The following is a 17,445-nucleotide window of genomic DNA, read 5'->3' on the forward strand; positions in this document are numbered from 1 at the left end:
GAAAAAAGTAGATGTTTCTTTCTGATAAACTATTCCTTATTAACATGAAAATTAAGATAATTACATAAAATTAAATCTTGCACAAGCGAATACACGCGTACAACTGCGACCGATTCCTTGATCATAGTTGAAGGTGCTGCCATCTATTGCGGAAATGCTGAATCTTTACATCCCGTATATTTCTTTCAAATTTTGGCGGCATAAACTATTAAAGCTAATAGATTAATTATCTTCGTCAGTAGATTAATACAATGTATTTAATAAATAGTAAAGAGTAAAATTAGCAAAATCTATAACTTACGATATTATGATCTCCTTCCCCCTTCTACGTTTGTGTACGTTAGTATATTTCCAAAATTATTAAATTTATAATATAAATTTGAGGAATTGAAAAAGAAATACTTCAAAAACATATTAATTAAAACATTTCTCGTTTATGTAGGTTAAAATCTGAAAAAATATATATACAGGTAATATTTTAAAGTGTAATTTATTCGTATGCGAACAAAAATGATCCATTGAGATATGTCGCTGGCATCATTTAGAGTATAACATACACGTACATTTATATAATTTCACTGTCGTCCATTACACGATATAAAAACTGTTGTTACACCATTGCAATAAATAGAATCGAGTTTTTCTTATCTCTCACCTTTAAATTTCGAAGCAAGCACGCCCTTATATACAAAATATTTTTCATATTATTAGTACTAAATATATTCAAAGAGACATGAGTATGAAAATTTCAAGTAAAGTTATTTACGAAATTTTGTTAAATATGTACTTGAAATTTGTTCATTTTCGACAGCTTTTAAACCCCTGCAAAAGGGATTCAGTTGTCTGTGTAAAAATTTCATGACAGTCGCTTAACACACTGACACCCTAGCTACAAGTTTTACATCATTATTGATGTGCACATTTCACAAAATAAATACTGAGTTCGATTTTTTACAAAATATATATTAGGATATCGCACTTAAGGTAAATGTACACGATAAAACGCGTAAAAAATATACAATGAGTTCCTCTATCGAGAGGCACTAACGACAAGGAACACAGAAGTGTCGCATATAGATCATACGTAACTGTTCGTTCATTCATATTCAATTTCGCATTCAGAAAATTCTGGTTTTTTTTATCATTTATCATTTGTTAGCTATTTTAATCTTAATCTCTGTTAAACAACGAAATTAAGGGCATAAGATACGTGTAGGTATAACGACAACGATACTCTTCAATATAGATATAATCACATATGTTCATTCCCAATATATCAACATCTGTCTACTCATCAAATTTAATTATAATATCAGATATATGAGATTTCTTCTGTAAATATTCCACAAAATGATCATTTGTTTCGTTGAAACATTTTCTTTTTAATACTGATAAATTACAGGAAAGTTTCATATACTTAAAATGATACTTAACAAGTTAGTGTTTTTTTTTTACCTTTGACGTTAATAAGATAAATATAATATGTGAAATATTCAAGATATGATTTTTCATAAAAGTTTAATATTTACATAACATTTGTAGATACGCCTACATGTATCTCAACATATTTCATACAAGCTTACAACACATTTACATACGATACACATACATACATTTTCTGTATTTAAGCTAATTTAACTAATTGGTTCTGTAATTATAATCTGATTATAGGATGTGTAATTAAGAAGGCGTAGGGTAATATAATTCCCCTAAAGAAAATATAATGTATATATTTCGATAACCACCTAAAACTATTGTGATAATTGAAAAAAGAATAGAAGACATGATAGTAAAAGATATATACGGAGGATAATTTATTTCTTCTCTATTAGTACAACCATTAAACGGTTGGCACGTTGTCATTATATTTTTAGAAATAGAAACACGCACTTGTTTGTTATATTATATACGTATGTTAATTTATGAAAGAGAGAGAAGATCGTGAAAGATTACGAAGAATACATTAGTATGAACATATTTTATATATGTGTATATTCGATATATCATAAATTTATTACTGATTTATCAATTCAAAGTATTTGACAAACAGAAATTTGAGTAAAACGACCCTTAAACTATAATTCTTGGGAAATTAAAATTAATAATCATTTAGCATAATGTCGTAAGTATGTTAATAACATTTTTTAATCGATATACTTCGTTAATAGAATTTATCGATTACACATAAATGTGCGAGCGCGTTCCTCTACATACACATACAGAAAGCAAATTATCGTAATATAATTATGCTCATTTTCGTATAGTTTCATACTATTTTATTCTGCAACCTATGCTTATATTTACAATTGTATTTAATAATGTAAATGTATATTAGCGAACGCTAAACCGTTGAGTAATCAATCAATCTGAATAGTGGATGGAATAAGAGTATTGTCAATTAAAAATTAGAATATCACGGGTTTTTAAGAGATTCCAAGTTTACATTTAATTTTCCACTATTCTTCATATTCCGAGTTGTTCATTGGGATTTTCTTTTGCAAAAAAGACAAAAAAAAAAAGCCCAAATCTATTCAGACAATATAATTTTATAATATTTTATGTTATCACTAATTGCCATATATTTCGCAAGATATTTATTTAGATGTTATTATATATTTTCAGATAACTAGTTTGTATAACGTTCAAATTCTATTTAAAGCATTAAGCCATGCTATAAGCAGTTATTGCAATGTGCTTGTATTTGGAAATGTTTATATAATGAAATGGAATAATTCAGTTAACACTGACATTGGCTATATCATATTCTGCGTTCTATTTTCAGTATATTATTACTTTAAACGATTCAAACGGAAAGTATAACACGAAGACGAAAACGAAACATTACACAACAAGCACATACAATAAGCTTACAATAGCTAAGTTGTAAAAAAATATGTTTTTGAAACTTGTATATATAATGAAGCTTAATAATTAGAAAAATTATAAACTCTTAAATTTGAATATATTCCTCTTATTATAAAGGCCACTTAAAGGACAAGATCTTGTATTATATAAGACTATAGCAAATAAAATATATGTTAATTAATAATAAATGAATATTCGAATTATTTAAATTGATACTAATATTGCAACTTTCTATTTACTGTCTTCTTGTGCGTGTAATAAAACTAAAGACATTGCTTACACTTTGCATCATTAATTTCTACATATATGAATAAATAAAATGTAATCTATTACAACAATAAACAAAACAAAAAAGGATTTTATGAATAAAATTATTGTAAATAGATATTATTGAGTTTTATAATTAATTCTTAAAATATTACTTTTTAAATAGACAAAAATCTTGATATAATTTTATTCTTGATATTATTTACTTTTAGAGATTGCTTAATCCATCATGCAGATTTTGCCAAAATTAATTTACTATTACATATTATGAAAGTATAATGAAATTGTATCTCTTAATTCACATTTGATGGACAATTGTCTTACATATATTGAGTATCATAAAGCTTAGAAGATGTATTGATATAATGTTGTACATTAAATCATGTATTTGAAAAAAATAGCTTAATTATTTATTTGCCTTTCAACAGTTGTATTTGCACCAAGATCGCTTGAAATTAATTGTATTTTTTTTAGATATACGTATATACGTATTATGTGGCACATAATTTTATTATTTATGTTATATTTATTAATGCATTTACTATTAATATAAGTATTCAGACATTTTCAATTAATATTCTGCTTATTTATAATAATACGAGAGTATGTAATATTCTGCCTGATCGCAATAAGTATACTTAAATGTATATCAGAGTATTTATTAAGATGTACATTGCAGTTGAGATCTAGTATCTGTGATAGATACTTTGAAGTAATGAAATTATAGTGCAATATAATATATCATAGCATACTTTCATGTATGTATCACTCACTATTTGTAAAATATGTAATAATGAAATTGTGAAAATATTTTCACATTGTAATTATACAACAAAAATAAGAAATATATGAATTTTGTTTTTCAATGAAATATTGCAAATATAAAAAGTTAAGCTGAGACATTAATAATTTTGTTCTTTTAAAGTTCCATAAAAGTATCTTAGAAATTATATATATCTTAATTTTTTATTTGGAAATATAAAATATATATATATATTTATCAAATTTATGTCCAATTTTATCCTTCAATATAGCACATTTCGCCTTTTTTTATTTAATAGCAGAATACATTTACATACCTTGTTTATTACACAATTAACTTATTAAAATATGTTTACAATTTTCTGGGAAGCTCTTGCTTTCTTTATGTTTTAAATGTATGAAATAGTACATCATATCTTTCAGTATTGTAATTCATATAGTAAAATTTAATACAAGATCATCTTCTTTGTATATTAATTATGAAAACAAATTGAATCACGATAATATTTATTGTAAATAAAACTTTTTGGGAAATTTCTAATGCTCATTTAGAAAAACAGAATGAATTATGTTTTAAAATTATGTGAAATTTAAGCACACTTTTATATATGTATTTTTTTAAATTTATATAAATAATATTTAAATTTTCAGCATAGAAAGTATCTTTTACTAATCACAATAACAAAAATAGTATTTGAGATTCGTTCTTTTTATTTTTTAAATATGGCTACCTTTCTATATCCTTCATCATAATTCACAAAATTACAATGAAGAAAATTGAACTAACATTTGTTGAAACGTTGTTGTTCCAACAGTAGTAGACATTTGACTAATACTGTTAAATAAAGCCTCTGCCTGTAAAGTTTCTGGCAACCTAGTAAGAAACTGTGCTCCATGTACAAAGTCCATCTTTAATAATTCTTCTTGATACAAGTGCAACACACCAAGTGCCGTTCTAAAAAGGAACTCATCCCCATCTCTAAGAAAAACATCCCAGACCCTACATGCAACATCCAGAGGCATTGCCTTAGCATATATAGTATATAACCAATCTAACAAATATAAATCTGGGCTAAGACCAGCTACTGTAAAATGGGAAAAAATTTTTGGTAGCTTATGTGCAAGTGCGCTAGAATATACCTTGTAATAAATATCCATCTGTTTCTGGTTTAATGTAAAAGCAGATCTGTGACAGGGATGATTTAATAAATTAGCAAAGCAGGTAAAGGCATCTGGAGGTTCCATGTTCAATGATAACACTGCACCCACAAAACTCATACCTTGTACGTAACCTACATCAGGCCTATAAACTGCATAGGCTGCTAAAATGCCTTGAAGACTATTAGATAATGGTCCACCTTCTTGAAAGACACATAAAGTAGGAAAAGTACGAGATACATCTAATTTGATTGCAGCTAATGTTTCACTTATAGGACTTGATATTGCTCTGTCCAAACATATATTGTAAAGATGTGTTGTTATATTTAAATTATTTGGAATTGCTAATTTCCACACTTTGCCACGAACACTAGGTGGAAGACCACGCCACCATAATTCACGTACCTTTTTTGTATTTTTAACACTTTCAAATTTAGGAAGAATGTGTACATTCCAAGTATGAGAATCCTCTGCTAATCTCTCTTCTTCTTTAAGTTGCAATTCTCTTTGATGTTTACGTTCTTTTTCTTCTCTTAATTCTCGTTTTCTTGCTGCTTCTAGAATAGCACTATATTGTTTGCGATGGCGTTCTTCTTCAACTGCATTTTTAGCTGGTAGATTAGCTGGTCTTGGCTGTTGTATTAAAGCTAAACTTCCCCCTACCTTATCTATATTTCTTGATGGACTACCTGTAGGTGTAGATTGTTGCGAATCTTTATTTTTCCATGAAAATACATTCTTTGAAAAAAGAGTATTTAGTCCCCAACGCTTAGACTTCTCAGTCCGTTCTGTAACTTGTTGATCATCAGAACCCAGGAAACTTCCAGAAGGAGAGACTTCACTAAGGGAAGACACTGTACTGCTACAAGAACGTGGCAGACTGTTTCTAGGACTACTGTTTGCACTACCACTTTCCAGTCTTGTATATTTATCTTCATCAACCTTGAAATTGTCATTTAAAGGTTCTTCCTTATAATCGCAAGGAGAATCTAGATATTGAGATTTAGTATCCAACTGTGATTCATTCGATTCCTCTAAAGAATATATTTGTTTTGTAGTGGGATTATAAGCTAAAGACATACTTTCCAATGCATGGTTTAAGCTAGTTCCAGCAACTCCTACAGAAACTACATTACCAGCATCGTACCATTTATTTTCTCGAATATGGACACATAATGCCTTAGTTTTTACAGCAGGCACAGAAGCTACATCGCATGCCAAAGCTTCATTGATATTCACACTATTACAGGATATAGAACTTCCATTCAATGACACCAATTGTTGTTTGCCAATTTTTCGAACAATATTATTTGCAATGTAGCAATTAGAATCTCGTCCGGCAACTTTTAATACTTGATAATTGTTAGACATATTTCCATAACGAGACACAATACATGGAGGTACATTTTGTGATGAATGATGATTATTTCCATTTAAATGATTAGATACAGGATTCTTCATGATTGACGCCCGTTTCCTAACCTTATCGATATATTAAATGTTTTTCCAATCAGGACAAACCAATAAGAAATCAAGTTCTCATATCCAATATCTATAGATTTGTATTTATGCATATTTTTTTCATTACATTTTAATAGTGTTATATATACACATCATTAATATTCTCAATTATATCGATGTTGCGATGGAATAACACCCACATATAAAATCTGTTCCTTTTGGCATAGTTCTTACATTATAGGAGTTTCTGTAGATAGGTGACAATTACCTTATCAACTTTATTCTGTCACAAAGACAAATAAATTCCACATTTATATATTTTTAGCAAATGGATTATTCGTATTCTGAAGAAATGCCTTCAGTTATTATATCCGTAATTCTTTTTGGTTGAATTCGATGTATTACAAGAGATTATAAAAGAGTAGATTTAATTTTCACACCAAAACAGTGACGCACGTAGGTATAAATGGTATAATACCATTTACAAATATTTAACGTAATTATAATGTGATGCTGTGTTCGAAACTTAACACTGGCTTGAAATTGACAAATACATACACGTTCGATACTACAAGGAACAGAAACTATATATTTTTTCTTTAATTTATATACACGATAAACTAATATTCTAAATTGTATGTATGTAATATACTAGTTAGAAGAAAAATATTTTAGCTTTTTGATGATATAAGAAGCTATAAAGAAAACTGTTCCGTGCCTGGTTACTGATCCTTACCACTGCGACAATATGAAATCACGTGATTGCATTATCATTTCCCATTGTTAAATTAATAATATACATACAGTAACTTTTTCATTTTTATTAACGTAATATTATATTATTAATATACATCTTACTTCTTGCTTATCGTTGTATACCTATAATATAAAACATAAAAACATATATACATGTAACTTTAAAGCTCAAATATTTTTGACGTTAATAAACATAATAATCTAGTATAAAAATAAAGAATGTACAATAATAAATAGAATAAAAGAATAAAATCATAAATAAATAGAATAAGAAAAATTATAATTAATATTTAATCATAACTGTTGATGGTTCAAAACCATTTCAGTCGCGATTGAATATTTATTACTTTTAAATAGCCTATAATAATGTTGTTCAAAATGCAATTAAAATTTATTTTGGGTAGTTAGATCTAGTGACATTATAAAGCGACGAAGGTCATATGAAAATGCGATGAAAATATTATCTATATGTATATATGTATACATTAATGTATCATGTCATAACCAAAGATGGCATGACTTTATAGTTGGGCATCATACTCAATCTTAGAGCGAAAATCCCTAGAACGTTTGTATCAAAACAGCTGATTGCAGAAACTGACGAAAACGAAAATTCGTATTAATTGAAAAGCTATTGAAAAGTAGGTTAAAAAAGGTCACATATCAGTCAGGTCATTGTTAAGTTTCAGTAAAAGATTGTGATTATTTCAGTGAAATACAATTGTCAAGTGTGAATTTTTTAACATAACAGATGTTTATTGTAAGAAATGTCACAAATTGATATTCAGGACTTATTTGATAAAAGCAGGTAATATAATCAGTTGTAAACAATGGTTTTAAATAACCTTTTGCACATAATTTTCATAATTTTTTTTAATGACAAATATAATTTAACTTTTAATATTAATAATTGATATTAATATATGTTTGGGATTCTGAAATAATTTTTTGTTATTAACATATGGATACTATATAAATATGTGAAATATTATTTAAATAATATTTTATAACTGAAATATGAAGAATATGATTTCTATATACAATATTATTATTAATACAAAAACATAATATTCTTTTTATGTTAGTTTATGAAATATGTGGAAAACCTTTTATGTATAACAGCATATATTGCATAAGAACAGTTAAAAATATATTTTTGTTTCACATGATTACTTATTTCACAATAACAGATATAAAAAGCCATTTAATTTTTATTTATAAATGTTACTATTAATAATTAATGGTAATTATAATGTAGAAAAAATAATTTATCAATAAGAATATTTTTATATTTTAAATATACATATTTGTTAATTTAAATAGTATTACTATTAATAATTAATTTCAATATTATTATAATATGTTAAAATTAAATATTTTATTTAGGTTTCCCAGTGGTTGGCGTCTTGCACTTATATTTTTATATACTCCAGTTGGTCTTTTACTTGTATCACTACGGTTATTAATTGCTCTACAACTTTGGCTTATTGCAATACTATTACCTGATTATAATACTCTTCGGACATTTTTACATCATGGATTTAGTTTTGTTTTTGGTATAATGGTGAAGATCAATGAAGGTGAAGTTAGAGACAAACAGGCAAGAATTGTAATTAGTAATAATGTCTCCGTCTTGGATCATTTTGCTTTATATAAAGCTACACAAGCACTAAGTCCTACTATGTGGGAACTACCTACCTCCATGGGCAATGCACTAGGTTTACAAGTAATGGATATGAATAGCAAAGAAGCACTAATTGCCAATATGAAACAGTTTCTTTCTACAACAGATAGCAATATTGCGATACAACCTGAATTTGGTATAACCAATAGTCGTGTAGCCTTGTTAAAATTCAACTCTTGGCCATTTACCATAGAAGCATCTGTTCAACCAGTTGCAATTAAAGCATGGAGGCCAGAATTTATATCCATTCATCTTACCTCATTGGCATCTAGACGATGGATAGATATTTTTTGGTTCATGTTTGTTCCTTATACAGTTTTCATATTTAAGTACCTGAAAATCAAGCAAAATCCAGATTGTGAAGTACTAGTACGGGAAGTAGAAAAAGACATAGCAAGTAATCTTGGACTTCAAACAAGTTCTCATACCGTGTTAGATAAAAAAGAATTTGAAAAACGCTATATTATGGAAAAGGCACGAAGTAGGAGGTTCAATAGAAATTCTCCAACTTCACAAGTTATACATAGCATTGAAATACAGAGAATGGTCCGACAAGTCAGTGAAGTGCTTCCATTAGTCCCGCATAATGTGATTCTCAGAGATCTTTGTACGTAAAGAAATAATTATTATTATTACTTTCAATCTTCAACATTAATTCTAATTCATTAATCTTTATTTCAGTAAAAACACGCAATGTTGATATTACAATTGCCAATATATTGGATGGCATAGTTACTTATACTCCAGATTCATCTCAAACAGTTACACGAACAGCATCGCTAAATCAATTACAAAAAAGTACAGTTAAAGACAACAGTAATGTAGGATCTTCTTCCTTCCAGGAAAGAAAAATTAAAATGCTAAGAGAAGCTAGAGAAAGGTATATTCAAAAACATGGACTTAAAAACTGCTGACATTCTCATTACAGCTTTATTCTGGTTATTGTATCTTTATTGATTACAAATATCTAACGTTTTACCGTATGTGTATTTACTATTACATACTGTGAATATAACTTTATTTCAAAAATACGACTGTATATGTTTATAATGTCCTATTCTTTTATATAAATATTATATTATTATTATAGAAAGACATTTTGGAAGACAATATTTTCAGTCGATTCATATTTTTCATATTTTCATTAAGTAAAATAAAAACTTCATTTATATGTTAGTTATATATAAAAATAAATTCATTACTCCGTATGGCACAAAAATTAATAAATTATGAACAAATATATATACATATAAGAATGCACTAAATGTACAATATGTTTCATTATCTATATATACCATTTATAATATTCTTATAACTTATAAACTATTGGAAGACATTCAATTTGATAAATAATACATATTATATCAATATTTTACTGCTTAATTATCCTAAACTATTATTTTATACAAAACATGTTTAAAGTTTCAACTTATTTTATTAATTATGAGAATATATTACTAACTGAGCATTTTTTAACTTCGATACTTTTTAGGATCTAATATCCTCTTAATATTATTATACTAGATAATTTAAATAAATTGCTTAATAAAATTCAATGATACTTAATATTTCCAAGACATAAATACTTTATCTGAAGGAAATCATCAACACCATGTTTAGAACCCTCTCTTCCTAAACCTGATTCTTTTACCCCTCCGAAAGCAGCTTCTGCAGTAGAAATTATCCCTTCATTCACACCAATCATTCCAACTTCTAATTGTTTTGCTACCCTAAATATTTGTGATATATCTTGGGAATAAAAATATCCAGCTAATCCAACAGATGTATCATTAGAGGATTGTATAACTTCATTTTCGGTTTCAAACTTATGAATAACAGCTACTGGGCCAAAAATTTCCTTGTTGTAAATTTGCATGTCTTTGGTAACATCTGTCATAAGTGTGGGGGCATAAAATAGTGGTCCTAACTCAGGTAATGGTGTACCACCACAATGCACTTTTGCTCCTTTTTCTACAGCATCAGTAACTAATGCATGTACCATATTTAACTGACTTTCTTTAATGAGAGGCCCATGTGTGACACCTTTCTTACTACCATCACCCATTTTAATTTCACTTTTAATTCTTGATAAAAACATTTCTATGAATTGGTCAAATTTACTACTGTGTACAAAGAACCTATTTGCAGAAACACATGTCTGACCAGAATTACGAAACTTACTTGCCATAGCACCATGTACAGCTATATCTAAGTCTGCAGAATCAAAAACAATAAATGATGCATTACCCCCTAATTCAAGACTAAGCCGCTTTACAGTTGAAGCACTGTTTTTGTATAAAATTTTCCCCACATTTGTTGAACCAGTGAATGATAAAACTTTTACATCAAAATTTTCACATAATTCTTTACCAACAGCAGGAGAATTTTTTAAACCTGTTGTAATTACATTTATTGTTCCCTGAGGAAAACCTGCTTTTTCTGCAAGATCTGCTAATGCTAAAGCAGTAAGGGGTGTTTCTTCTGATGGTTTAATTACACAAGTACATCCAACAGCAAGAGCAGCAGCTGCTTTACGTGTAATCATAGCATGTGGAAAATTCCATGGTGTAATTAAAGCAGCAACACCTATTGGCTCTTTGTATAAAAAAAGCTTTCTGTTAGCAATTGGCGTTTGCAGTATTTCTCCATCAATTCGTCTAGCTTCTTCTGAAAACCACTCAACAAATGAATTTCCATACTTGATCTCAGCTTTGGATTCTGTGATAGATTTTCCATTTTCTTTAGTTAAGATTTTTGCTAAGTCTTCTGAATGTTCTACCATTAAATTATACCAATTTCTAAGTAAATCACTTCGTTCCTTTGCTGTTGTCTTATTAAATGATTGGAAAGCTTTAGATGCTGCATTAATTGCTAATTTTGTATCTTCAACATCCATGTCAGGCACATTGTTAATAACAGATTGATCAGCTGGATTATAAATAGGAAATGTTTCATTTTTTCTTCCTCCTATCCATTTTCCATTTACATATGCTTGATCTCTTAAAAGATGTATTGATCGACTTAAGAAAGCAGTATAATATGAAATATTTCTTTGTAATAGATGCATATTGGAGAAAGTTGGATGCATAATCTGTAACCAAATAATTTATGAAAGATTATAAAAAAGTTACATCACTTTTTGAGTGAAAACACAATGTTAATTATATGTAGGTAAACTGATTATGAAACTAGTTATTAAATGTTATAATTGATATTGAATAAAAGTAACATTTAAAAATATGACGCAGTGATGTTATTTCACGTTAATCACGTATTTTATAATTTGCATATGAATACGTTAGTAAACTGTCAAAATGACACTTACCTTTGAATAGATGAATATCAAAGAAAGGTAACTTATGTGTTCGATGCAACGTTCTATTGCATACAGCTATTTTCAAGTAACGTTATCAACTCGTCTTATTAATTTTATCGCAATTGACCTTATATAACTAGCCGATTATTCCGACTTTCTGATTAAACCTGCACACGCATTCCAGCTTCGACTTTGCAATAGTATGTGTAGCCGGCGCGCCGGCGTCCTTCAGTCAATAAAATTATTATCGGATTTAAATGTTTATTACAGTATCATATTCGACAAAACAAAAAGCATACAAGAATTTTATGCACAATGAGTACGAATACGAAAAGAACTATTTATGTGGGTAGGTAGCAATTTGTTACTATTAATTCTACCTATATATTATGATAATATAACCTATTTTTAATATAATTTATATATCTTGTTTATTACTATTTTCGATATCTAGGAGGCTTAGCCGAAGAGGTTGATGAAAAAGTATTACATGCAGCATTTATACCCTTTGGAGAAATTGTCGATGTACAAATACCATTAGATTATGAATCAGAGAAACATAGAGGATTTGCTTTTATTGAGTTTGAAAGTGCAGAAGATGCAGCAGCAGCAATTGATAACATGGTACATGTATAAAACAACACTATCTGTGTGAGTTATTTAATATAGTTTTATAATAAAGATCTGCCAAATTCAGTTCTTTTGATAATATATGTAATATTTTGCTCTTTTAACATTTTGTTCTATCTTTGCAATAACAATTATACAGAAAAATGTTTAAAGAATTTAATATAAAAGAAACAATGTATTATATTCTAATATAATTATTATATTCTCTTCTATCTATTACTATAAAATTCATATAAATGTAGACAAAAAACTAATTCCATTTATCTAATCATTATAATATTGATCGTTTTAAAATCATTTAATCCATAAATTTTATCAAACCTTATCTTGAATAAGCAGAATGATTCTGAGTTGTTTGGCCGAACAATCAGAGTAAATATTGCAAAACCACAGAAGATAAAGGAAGGTTCATCGAAACCTGTTTGGGCTGATGATGTATGGTTACAAGAACATGCAGGTGAAACACTTAAAAATGATGATAATACAAAATCAAGTGATACAATGCAGCCAAAAAAAGGGAAACAGAATCCTCAAGTATATTTTGATATTAGTATCGGAAAACAAGAAGTAGGTAGAATTATTATGATGTTGAGAGCTGATATTGTACCAAAGACTGCTGAAAATTTCCGTGCCCTTTGTACTCATGAAAAGGGATATGGTTATCAAGGAAGCACTTTTCATAGAATTATTCCAGAATTTGTATCCTTTATTTATTCTCTTACAATGTCAGATACTTTTTTTTCATGTATCTTTTATATAACAAATGTAACAGTGGATATATATTCCTTATATACACAAATTTAGATGTGTCAAGGAGGAGATTTTACAAATCATAATGGAACAGGAGGAAAGTCAATCTATGGAAATAAATTTGATGATGAGAATTTTGAACTAAAACATACAGGACCAGGTACATTGTCAATGGCAAATTCTGGTCCAAATACAAATGGATCACAATTTTTCATATGTACAGCACGTACAGATTGGCTAGATGGAAAACATGTAGTCTTTGGACATGTTCTTAGTGGTTTAGATGTCTTAAAAAAAATGGAGAAATGTGGAACAAAAACAGGCACTCCTACTCAGAAAGTTGTTATAATAGCTTGTGGAGAATTGACTTAAATAATCACATTTATTACATAATTATATTAGCTCTCACAGATTTTGTATCAGTTAGAGTTTTTAATAAAGAAAATACACAGTCCTATAATTATTTATTTTTCAGCTTGAGCTCTGATTTACAAAATTTTCTTTCATTTATAAGTTTTAAGATTTAATTAAGAAATTTTCTTTTAAAAGACATGTTTTAAGTACTAACATACATCTGATATCATGGATGTAATTTTTGTATTTCATACTGAGCATTATCATGTATATTTCATGATGAATTGCAATTGAAAATTTATATTGCAGCATTTCAGCATATATTGCATTAGCAAATTGCTTTATTAGGAATAAATGAAGTAGCTGCTGTTACTCTTGCGTTTGAAAGAATTCGTGTAAATTGCATAGCACCTGGTATTATAAAGACTAAATTTTCACAAATGATACATTTTTTTATATTCTTTTCTTACTATATTATTAATAATACATAATAATATTTTACATAACTTCATAAATATGAACTAGGGAAAGCAATGTTATCAACAATACCAATATAGAGGTTTGGTGAATCAGATGATATAGCAAAAGTTGCTACATTTTTAGTAAGTGATGATGCTTCATACATTACTGGTGAAACTATTGCTGCTGCTGATGTATTATGAAGTAGACTCTAAATATTGTTTATGAAATTACTTTTATAAGTTGTTAAAATTATATTTTATTTTATTAAATATTCCATATATTTGCGTAGTATGCAATTTTGTTTCTATCTCTAATAAAATATTGCAATTTAAAAATATGTTATTCATATTTTTAAAATAATTAAGTCTTAAATGTCTTGTACAAAATTATATTTTCATATGATTACTAATAGTTTATTTTTCGAAATAGGTTAGATTTAGGGCATATTTGCAATGTACAAAAAAACCTAATCTTATAATTATATAATTTGTATTCATACAGTAGCAGTTATAAAAGGCAAAATTATTCACTTCAAATTGTAACTTTGTTAATTTTAGCATTTATGTATATAATCAAAATTTTATTTATATATATATCACATCGAACGATAATGGTAGATAAAAGTAATGGCAGATGAAAATATGGTTCAGAACGCAGTGCGGCCAAAGGAAAATCAGGGAGGCGATAAAAACGGATGGGAAAATGAAGAAGATGAAGAAAATTGTAATGATGCTGGTAAATGATAATTTTATATAAAAATATACATGATAGATAAACTGCTCTCTTAGTTTGTCTAGTATTTGGTATATATAGTTTCTTTACACATACATATTTACATATTATATTTTTAATAAAATTCTACGTATAGAATGTATAGTTTTATTGATTAAAACGTATGTATTCAAATTTTCTGATTTTAGAATTTGAAGCTATAAATGCTCAATTAGATCAGCTTAATTCAGTTTTGGATAACCTCGAACAAAAAAATGACGATATTCGTGCAGAATTGATTCAGTTACTACAATCAAATCGAGAAGCAAGAAAACAATTTCAAGAATTCCAGGATTCCGTGAAATCGGATTTATAATATCTTGTCTGAAATAGGTATAATTATACCCCGAAAATACATATTTATACTCCATTAATAATATATTCCAAATTTTTACAATGTTTTACATTACAATAAATTAACCTTTTTACTGTTCCAGATGATAATATATTGTAAATACATATATTGAATAATAAAACAGTATGACATTATATTTTTTACTGTTTTATAGTACAATGTGGCATTGTTTAAACATTTAAAAATTGGGAACATTCCTGTTAAAATTTGAGTAATATATAAAATCATTCTTGTGTTTCTATATAATAACAAACCAAATATAAAAATACATATACATGCGCAAAATATTATTCATGTACATATTGTAGTTTTAACTTTATTATATATTTGTCATATTATAATCTAAGTTATCTACAGAAAATATTAAAAGTTTTTTAAAACTTTCTGAATCAAAATCTTGAATTAGGAGTACATTAGGTTCATTTGACAATAAATGATCAAGTACAACCTGACCTCGTGTTCTAGTACCATTTAATTCAATATCAGCATGATATGGCACTACATTTTGAGCAATTTCTGGCTTTAATAATATTGCAGCTAAAATGGCATCACATGTAATATAATTAGGAAATCCTCTTTTTCTTGTCTTTTGATATGCATATTCAACATCATTCATAAGCTGAATGCAAGGTTTATCCATTTTACCTAATACGTCTCTCCGCCATTCCTAAAAAGTATTAAATTAAATTATTGATATCTATTAGATAGTAGTTTATACAGTACTTAAATCAATATACACACATGTGAAATACAAGATTTTAAACACGTTTCCCATGGTAACAGCCTCAAAGGATTTTTGTTATTATTAAATACTATATGTACACTTTCTGGATCCATATAAAAATTAAATTCTGCTTGAGGTGTAATATTTCCTTGTGCTAATGTATACAATGAAGGTGAATAAAAGTACGAAAACATGATTAATAAAAATAAATAAAGAGAATAAATATCACCTGTTACATTTCCTCCCATAATGTAAAATTCTCTGACATGGTCCACAAATTGAGGATACATTTTTATAGCCAATGCTATGTTTGTTAATGGTCCTATACATAAGATATTCACTTCATTGGGATGTTTTGATACAATCTTATTTAATGCATATGCAGCATGTTCGTGTTCTAATTTACTTGTATCTATCTGGGTATTATATACGTCTCCAAATCCATCAATGCCATGATAATGATCTTGAACTGCATTTTTAATGCAAACTAAAGGTGCGTATGCTCCTTGATAAACTGGTATCTGAAATAATAAAGTACTTAACATACATTTGTTAAAAGCACATAGAATATGTAAAAAACTAGAACTTACATCTGTTGCCTTACAAACATCTAAAGTTCTAAATACATTTTTTACCACATTGTCTACAGTTGTATTGCCATTAACACAAGTAATTGCTTCAATTTGAATTTTCTTCTGTTTATGAGCAGCAATTAATATTATCAATGCTAGTGCATCATCTATACCAGCATCACAATCAATGATAACTTTGGTTTCTGCCATCTTAATTGAAAAATATTTTACTTTTTATTTTATAACATAAAGAACTTACTAGTTTACTACTTTATAGTTTACAGATATTTTACTTGTTATAATGAAAATAAATGTTTATTAAATTGAATTATTATGTACAGGTGTTAAATATTTTAATTTCTTATTGTAAGTGTTTGTAACAAACATTAATTTTAATCTCATTAAGCACACTTTAAGAAGTTAACTCCAGATATATGTATTTATAGGTTTATGTATACATATATATAGTTATATATATATCACATATAGGCCCACTATATAGGTAGATGAAATTAAAATATAAGTGCAGACAAAATCGATTTTAGCCATTATATAGTT

General features: G+C 27.6%; 6 protein-coding genes across 11 annotated transcripts; 3 read left to right on the forward strand and 3 right to left on the reverse strand.

The window, feature by feature from the left end:
• Nucleotides 1–474: 474 nt before the first annotated feature.
• Nucleotides 475–7,387, reverse strand: LOC126913895 (TBC1 domain family member 14-like). Its single transcript, XM_050717166.1, has one exon. The coding sequence runs from the start codon at nucleotides 6,511–6,513 to the stop codon at nucleotides 4,657–4,659; it is 1,857 nt and encodes a 618-aa protein (XP_050573123.1). The 5' UTR covers nucleotides 6,514–7,387; the 3' UTR covers nucleotides 475–4,656.
• A 443-nt stretch (nucleotides 7,388–7,830) lies between these two features.
• On the forward strand, nucleotides 7,831–9,984 carry LOC126913913 (lipid droplet-regulating VLDL assembly factor AUP1-like). Its single transcript, XM_050717205.1, has 3 exons — nucleotides 7,831–8,077; nucleotides 8,656–9,560; nucleotides 9,635–9,984. The coding sequence occupies exons 1-3, from the start codon at nucleotides 8,037–8,039 to the stop codon at nucleotides 9,865–9,867; spliced, it is 1,179 nt and encodes a 392-aa protein (XP_050573162.1). The 5' UTR covers nucleotides 7,831–8,036; the 3' UTR covers nucleotides 9,868–9,984.
• Nucleotides 9,865–12,427, reverse strand: LOC126913900 (succinate-semialdehyde dehydrogenase [NADP(+)] GabD). Its single transcript, XM_050717174.1, has 2 exons — nucleotides 12,279–12,427; nucleotides 9,865–12,044 (listed from the first exon to the last, which is right to left on the reverse strand). Exon 2 carries the CDS (start codon nucleotides 12,039–12,041, stop codon nucleotides 10,506–10,508), a length of 1,536 nt encoding a protein of 511 aa, XP_050573131.1. The 5' UTR covers nucleotides 12,042–12,044; nucleotides 12,279–12,427; the 3' UTR covers nucleotides 9,865–10,505.
• A 42-nt stretch (nucleotides 12,428–12,469) lies between these two features.
• Nucleotides 12,470–14,109, forward strand: LOC126913924 (peptidyl-prolyl cis-trans isomerase E-like). Of its 4 annotated transcripts, none has more exons than XM_050717227.1 (4): nucleotides 12,470–12,618; nucleotides 12,724–12,893; nucleotides 13,236–13,598; nucleotides 13,704–14,109. In XM_050717227.1, exons 1-4 carry the CDS (start codon nucleotides 12,585–12,587, stop codon nucleotides 14,019–14,021), a joined length of 885 nt encoding a protein of 294 aa, XP_050573184.1. In that variant the 5' UTR covers nucleotides 12,470–12,584; the 3' UTR covers nucleotides 14,022–14,109. The 4 variants fall into 4 exon arrangements, with proteins under 4 accessions (XP_050573184.1, XP_050573185.1, XP_050573187.1 ...); XM_050717228.1 differs by having other exon boundaries at nucleotides 13,239–13,598; XM_050717230.1 differs by lacking the exon at nucleotides 12,470–12,618 and having other exon boundaries at nucleotides 12,753–12,920.
• Nucleotides 14,110–14,584: 475 nt separating this feature from the next.
• Nucleotides 14,585–15,727, forward strand: LOC126913944 (bublin coiled-coil protein). The gene is made up of 4 exons (XM_050717258.1): nucleotides 14,585–14,666; nucleotides 15,083–15,200; nucleotides 15,386–15,569; nucleotides 15,674–15,727. The coding sequence occupies exons 1-3, from the start codon at nucleotides 14,613–14,615 to the stop codon at nucleotides 15,550–15,552; spliced, it is 339 nt and encodes a 112-aa protein (XP_050573215.1). The 5' UTR covers nucleotides 14,585–14,612; the 3' UTR covers nucleotides 15,553–15,569; nucleotides 15,674–15,727.
• Nucleotides 15,659–17,334, reverse strand: LOC126913922 (inosine-uridine preferring nucleoside hydrolase-like). 3 transcript variants are annotated; one of them, XM_050717223.1, is made up of 5 exons: nucleotides 17,181–17,334; nucleotides 16,906–17,097; nucleotides 16,545–16,836; nucleotides 16,333–16,469; nucleotides 15,659–16,258 (listed from the first exon to the last, which is right to left on the reverse strand). In XM_050717223.1, exons 2-5 carry the CDS (start codon nucleotides 17,095–17,097, stop codon nucleotides 15,911–15,913), a joined length of 969 nt encoding a protein of 322 aa, XP_050573180.1. In that variant the 5' UTR covers nucleotides 17,181–17,334; the 3' UTR covers nucleotides 15,659–15,910. The 3 variants fall into 3 exon arrangements, with proteins under 3 accessions (XP_050573180.1, XP_050573181.1, XP_050573179.1); XM_050717224.1 differs by having other exon boundaries at nucleotides 16,545–16,637; nucleotides 16,722–16,836; nucleotides 16,906–17,328; XM_050717222.1 differs by having other exon boundaries at nucleotides 16,906–17,327.
• Nucleotides 17,335–17,445: the final 111 nt, after the last annotated feature.

This window comes from Bombus affinis, chromosome 2, assembly GCF_024516045.1.
Source record: "Bombus affinis isolate iyBomAffi1 chromosome 2, iyBomAffi1.2, whole genome shotgun sequence".
NCBI lineage: Eukaryota > Metazoa > Arthropoda > Insecta > Hymenoptera > Apidae > Bombus > Bombus affinis.

What these genes read in the sequence shown, in the direction of transcription:
- LOC126913895 (XM_050717166.1), bottom strand. Translation starts at nt 6,513, where the DNA reads ATGAAGAATCCTGTATCTAATCATTTAAATGGAAATAATCATCATTCA.
- LOC126913913 (XM_050717205.1), top strand. Translation starts at nt 8,037, where the DNA reads ATGTCACAAATTGATATTCAGGACTTATTTGATAAAAGCAG. An exon ending in GACTTATTTGATAAAAGCAG is followed by an intron (nt 8,078 to 8,655) that starts GTAATATAATCA and finishes TATTTTATTTAG; the next exon opens with GTTTCCCAGTGGTTGGCGTC. An exon ending in TGTGATTCTCAGAGATCTTT is followed by an intron (nt 9,561 to 9,634) that starts GTACGTAAAGAA and finishes TCTTTATTTCAG; the next exon opens with TAAAAACACGCAATGTTGAT.
- LOC126913900 (XM_050717174.1), bottom strand. Translation starts at nt 12,041, where the DNA reads ATGCATCCAACTTTCTCCAATATGCATCTATTACAAAGAAATATTTCA.
- LOC126913924 (XM_050717227.1), top strand. Translation starts at nt 12,585, where the DNA reads ATGAGTACGAATACGAAAAGAACTATTTATGTGG. An exon ending in CAGCAGCAATTGATAACATG is followed by an intron (nt 12,894 to 13,235) that starts GTACATGTATAA and finishes ATCTTGAATAAG; the next exon opens with CAGAATGATTCTGAGTTGTT. An exon ending in ATAGAATTATTCCAGAATTT is followed by an intron (nt 13,599 to 13,703) that starts GTATCCTTTATT and finishes ACACAAATTTAG; the next exon opens with ATGTGTCAAGGAGGAGATTT.
- LOC126913944 (XM_050717258.1), top strand. Translation starts at nt 14,613, where the DNA reads ATGATGCTTCATACATTACTGGTGAAACTATTGCTGCTGCTGATGTAT. An exon ending in TGCTGCTGATGTATTATGAA is followed by an intron (nt 14,667 to 15,082) that starts GTAGACTCTAAA and finishes CGATAATGGTAG; the next exon opens with ATAAAAGTAATGGCAGATGA. An exon ending in AGAAAATTGTAATGATGCTG is followed by an intron (nt 15,201 to 15,385) that starts GTAAATGATAAT and finishes TTCTGATTTTAG; the next exon opens with AATTTGAAGCTATAAATGCT.
- LOC126913922 (XM_050717223.1), bottom strand. Translation starts at nt 17,097, where the DNA reads ATGGCAGAAACCAAAGTTATCATTGATTGTGATGCTGGTATAGATGAT. An exon ending in TATGGGAGGAAATGTAACAG is followed by an intron (nt 16,470 to 16,544) that starts GTGATATTTATT and finishes TGTATACATTAG; the next exon opens with CACAAGGAAATATTACACCT. An exon ending in TAAAATCTTGTATTTCACAT is followed by an intron (nt 16,259 to 16,332) that starts GTGTGTATATTG and finishes AATACTTTTTAG; the next exon opens with GAATGGCGGAGAGACGTATT.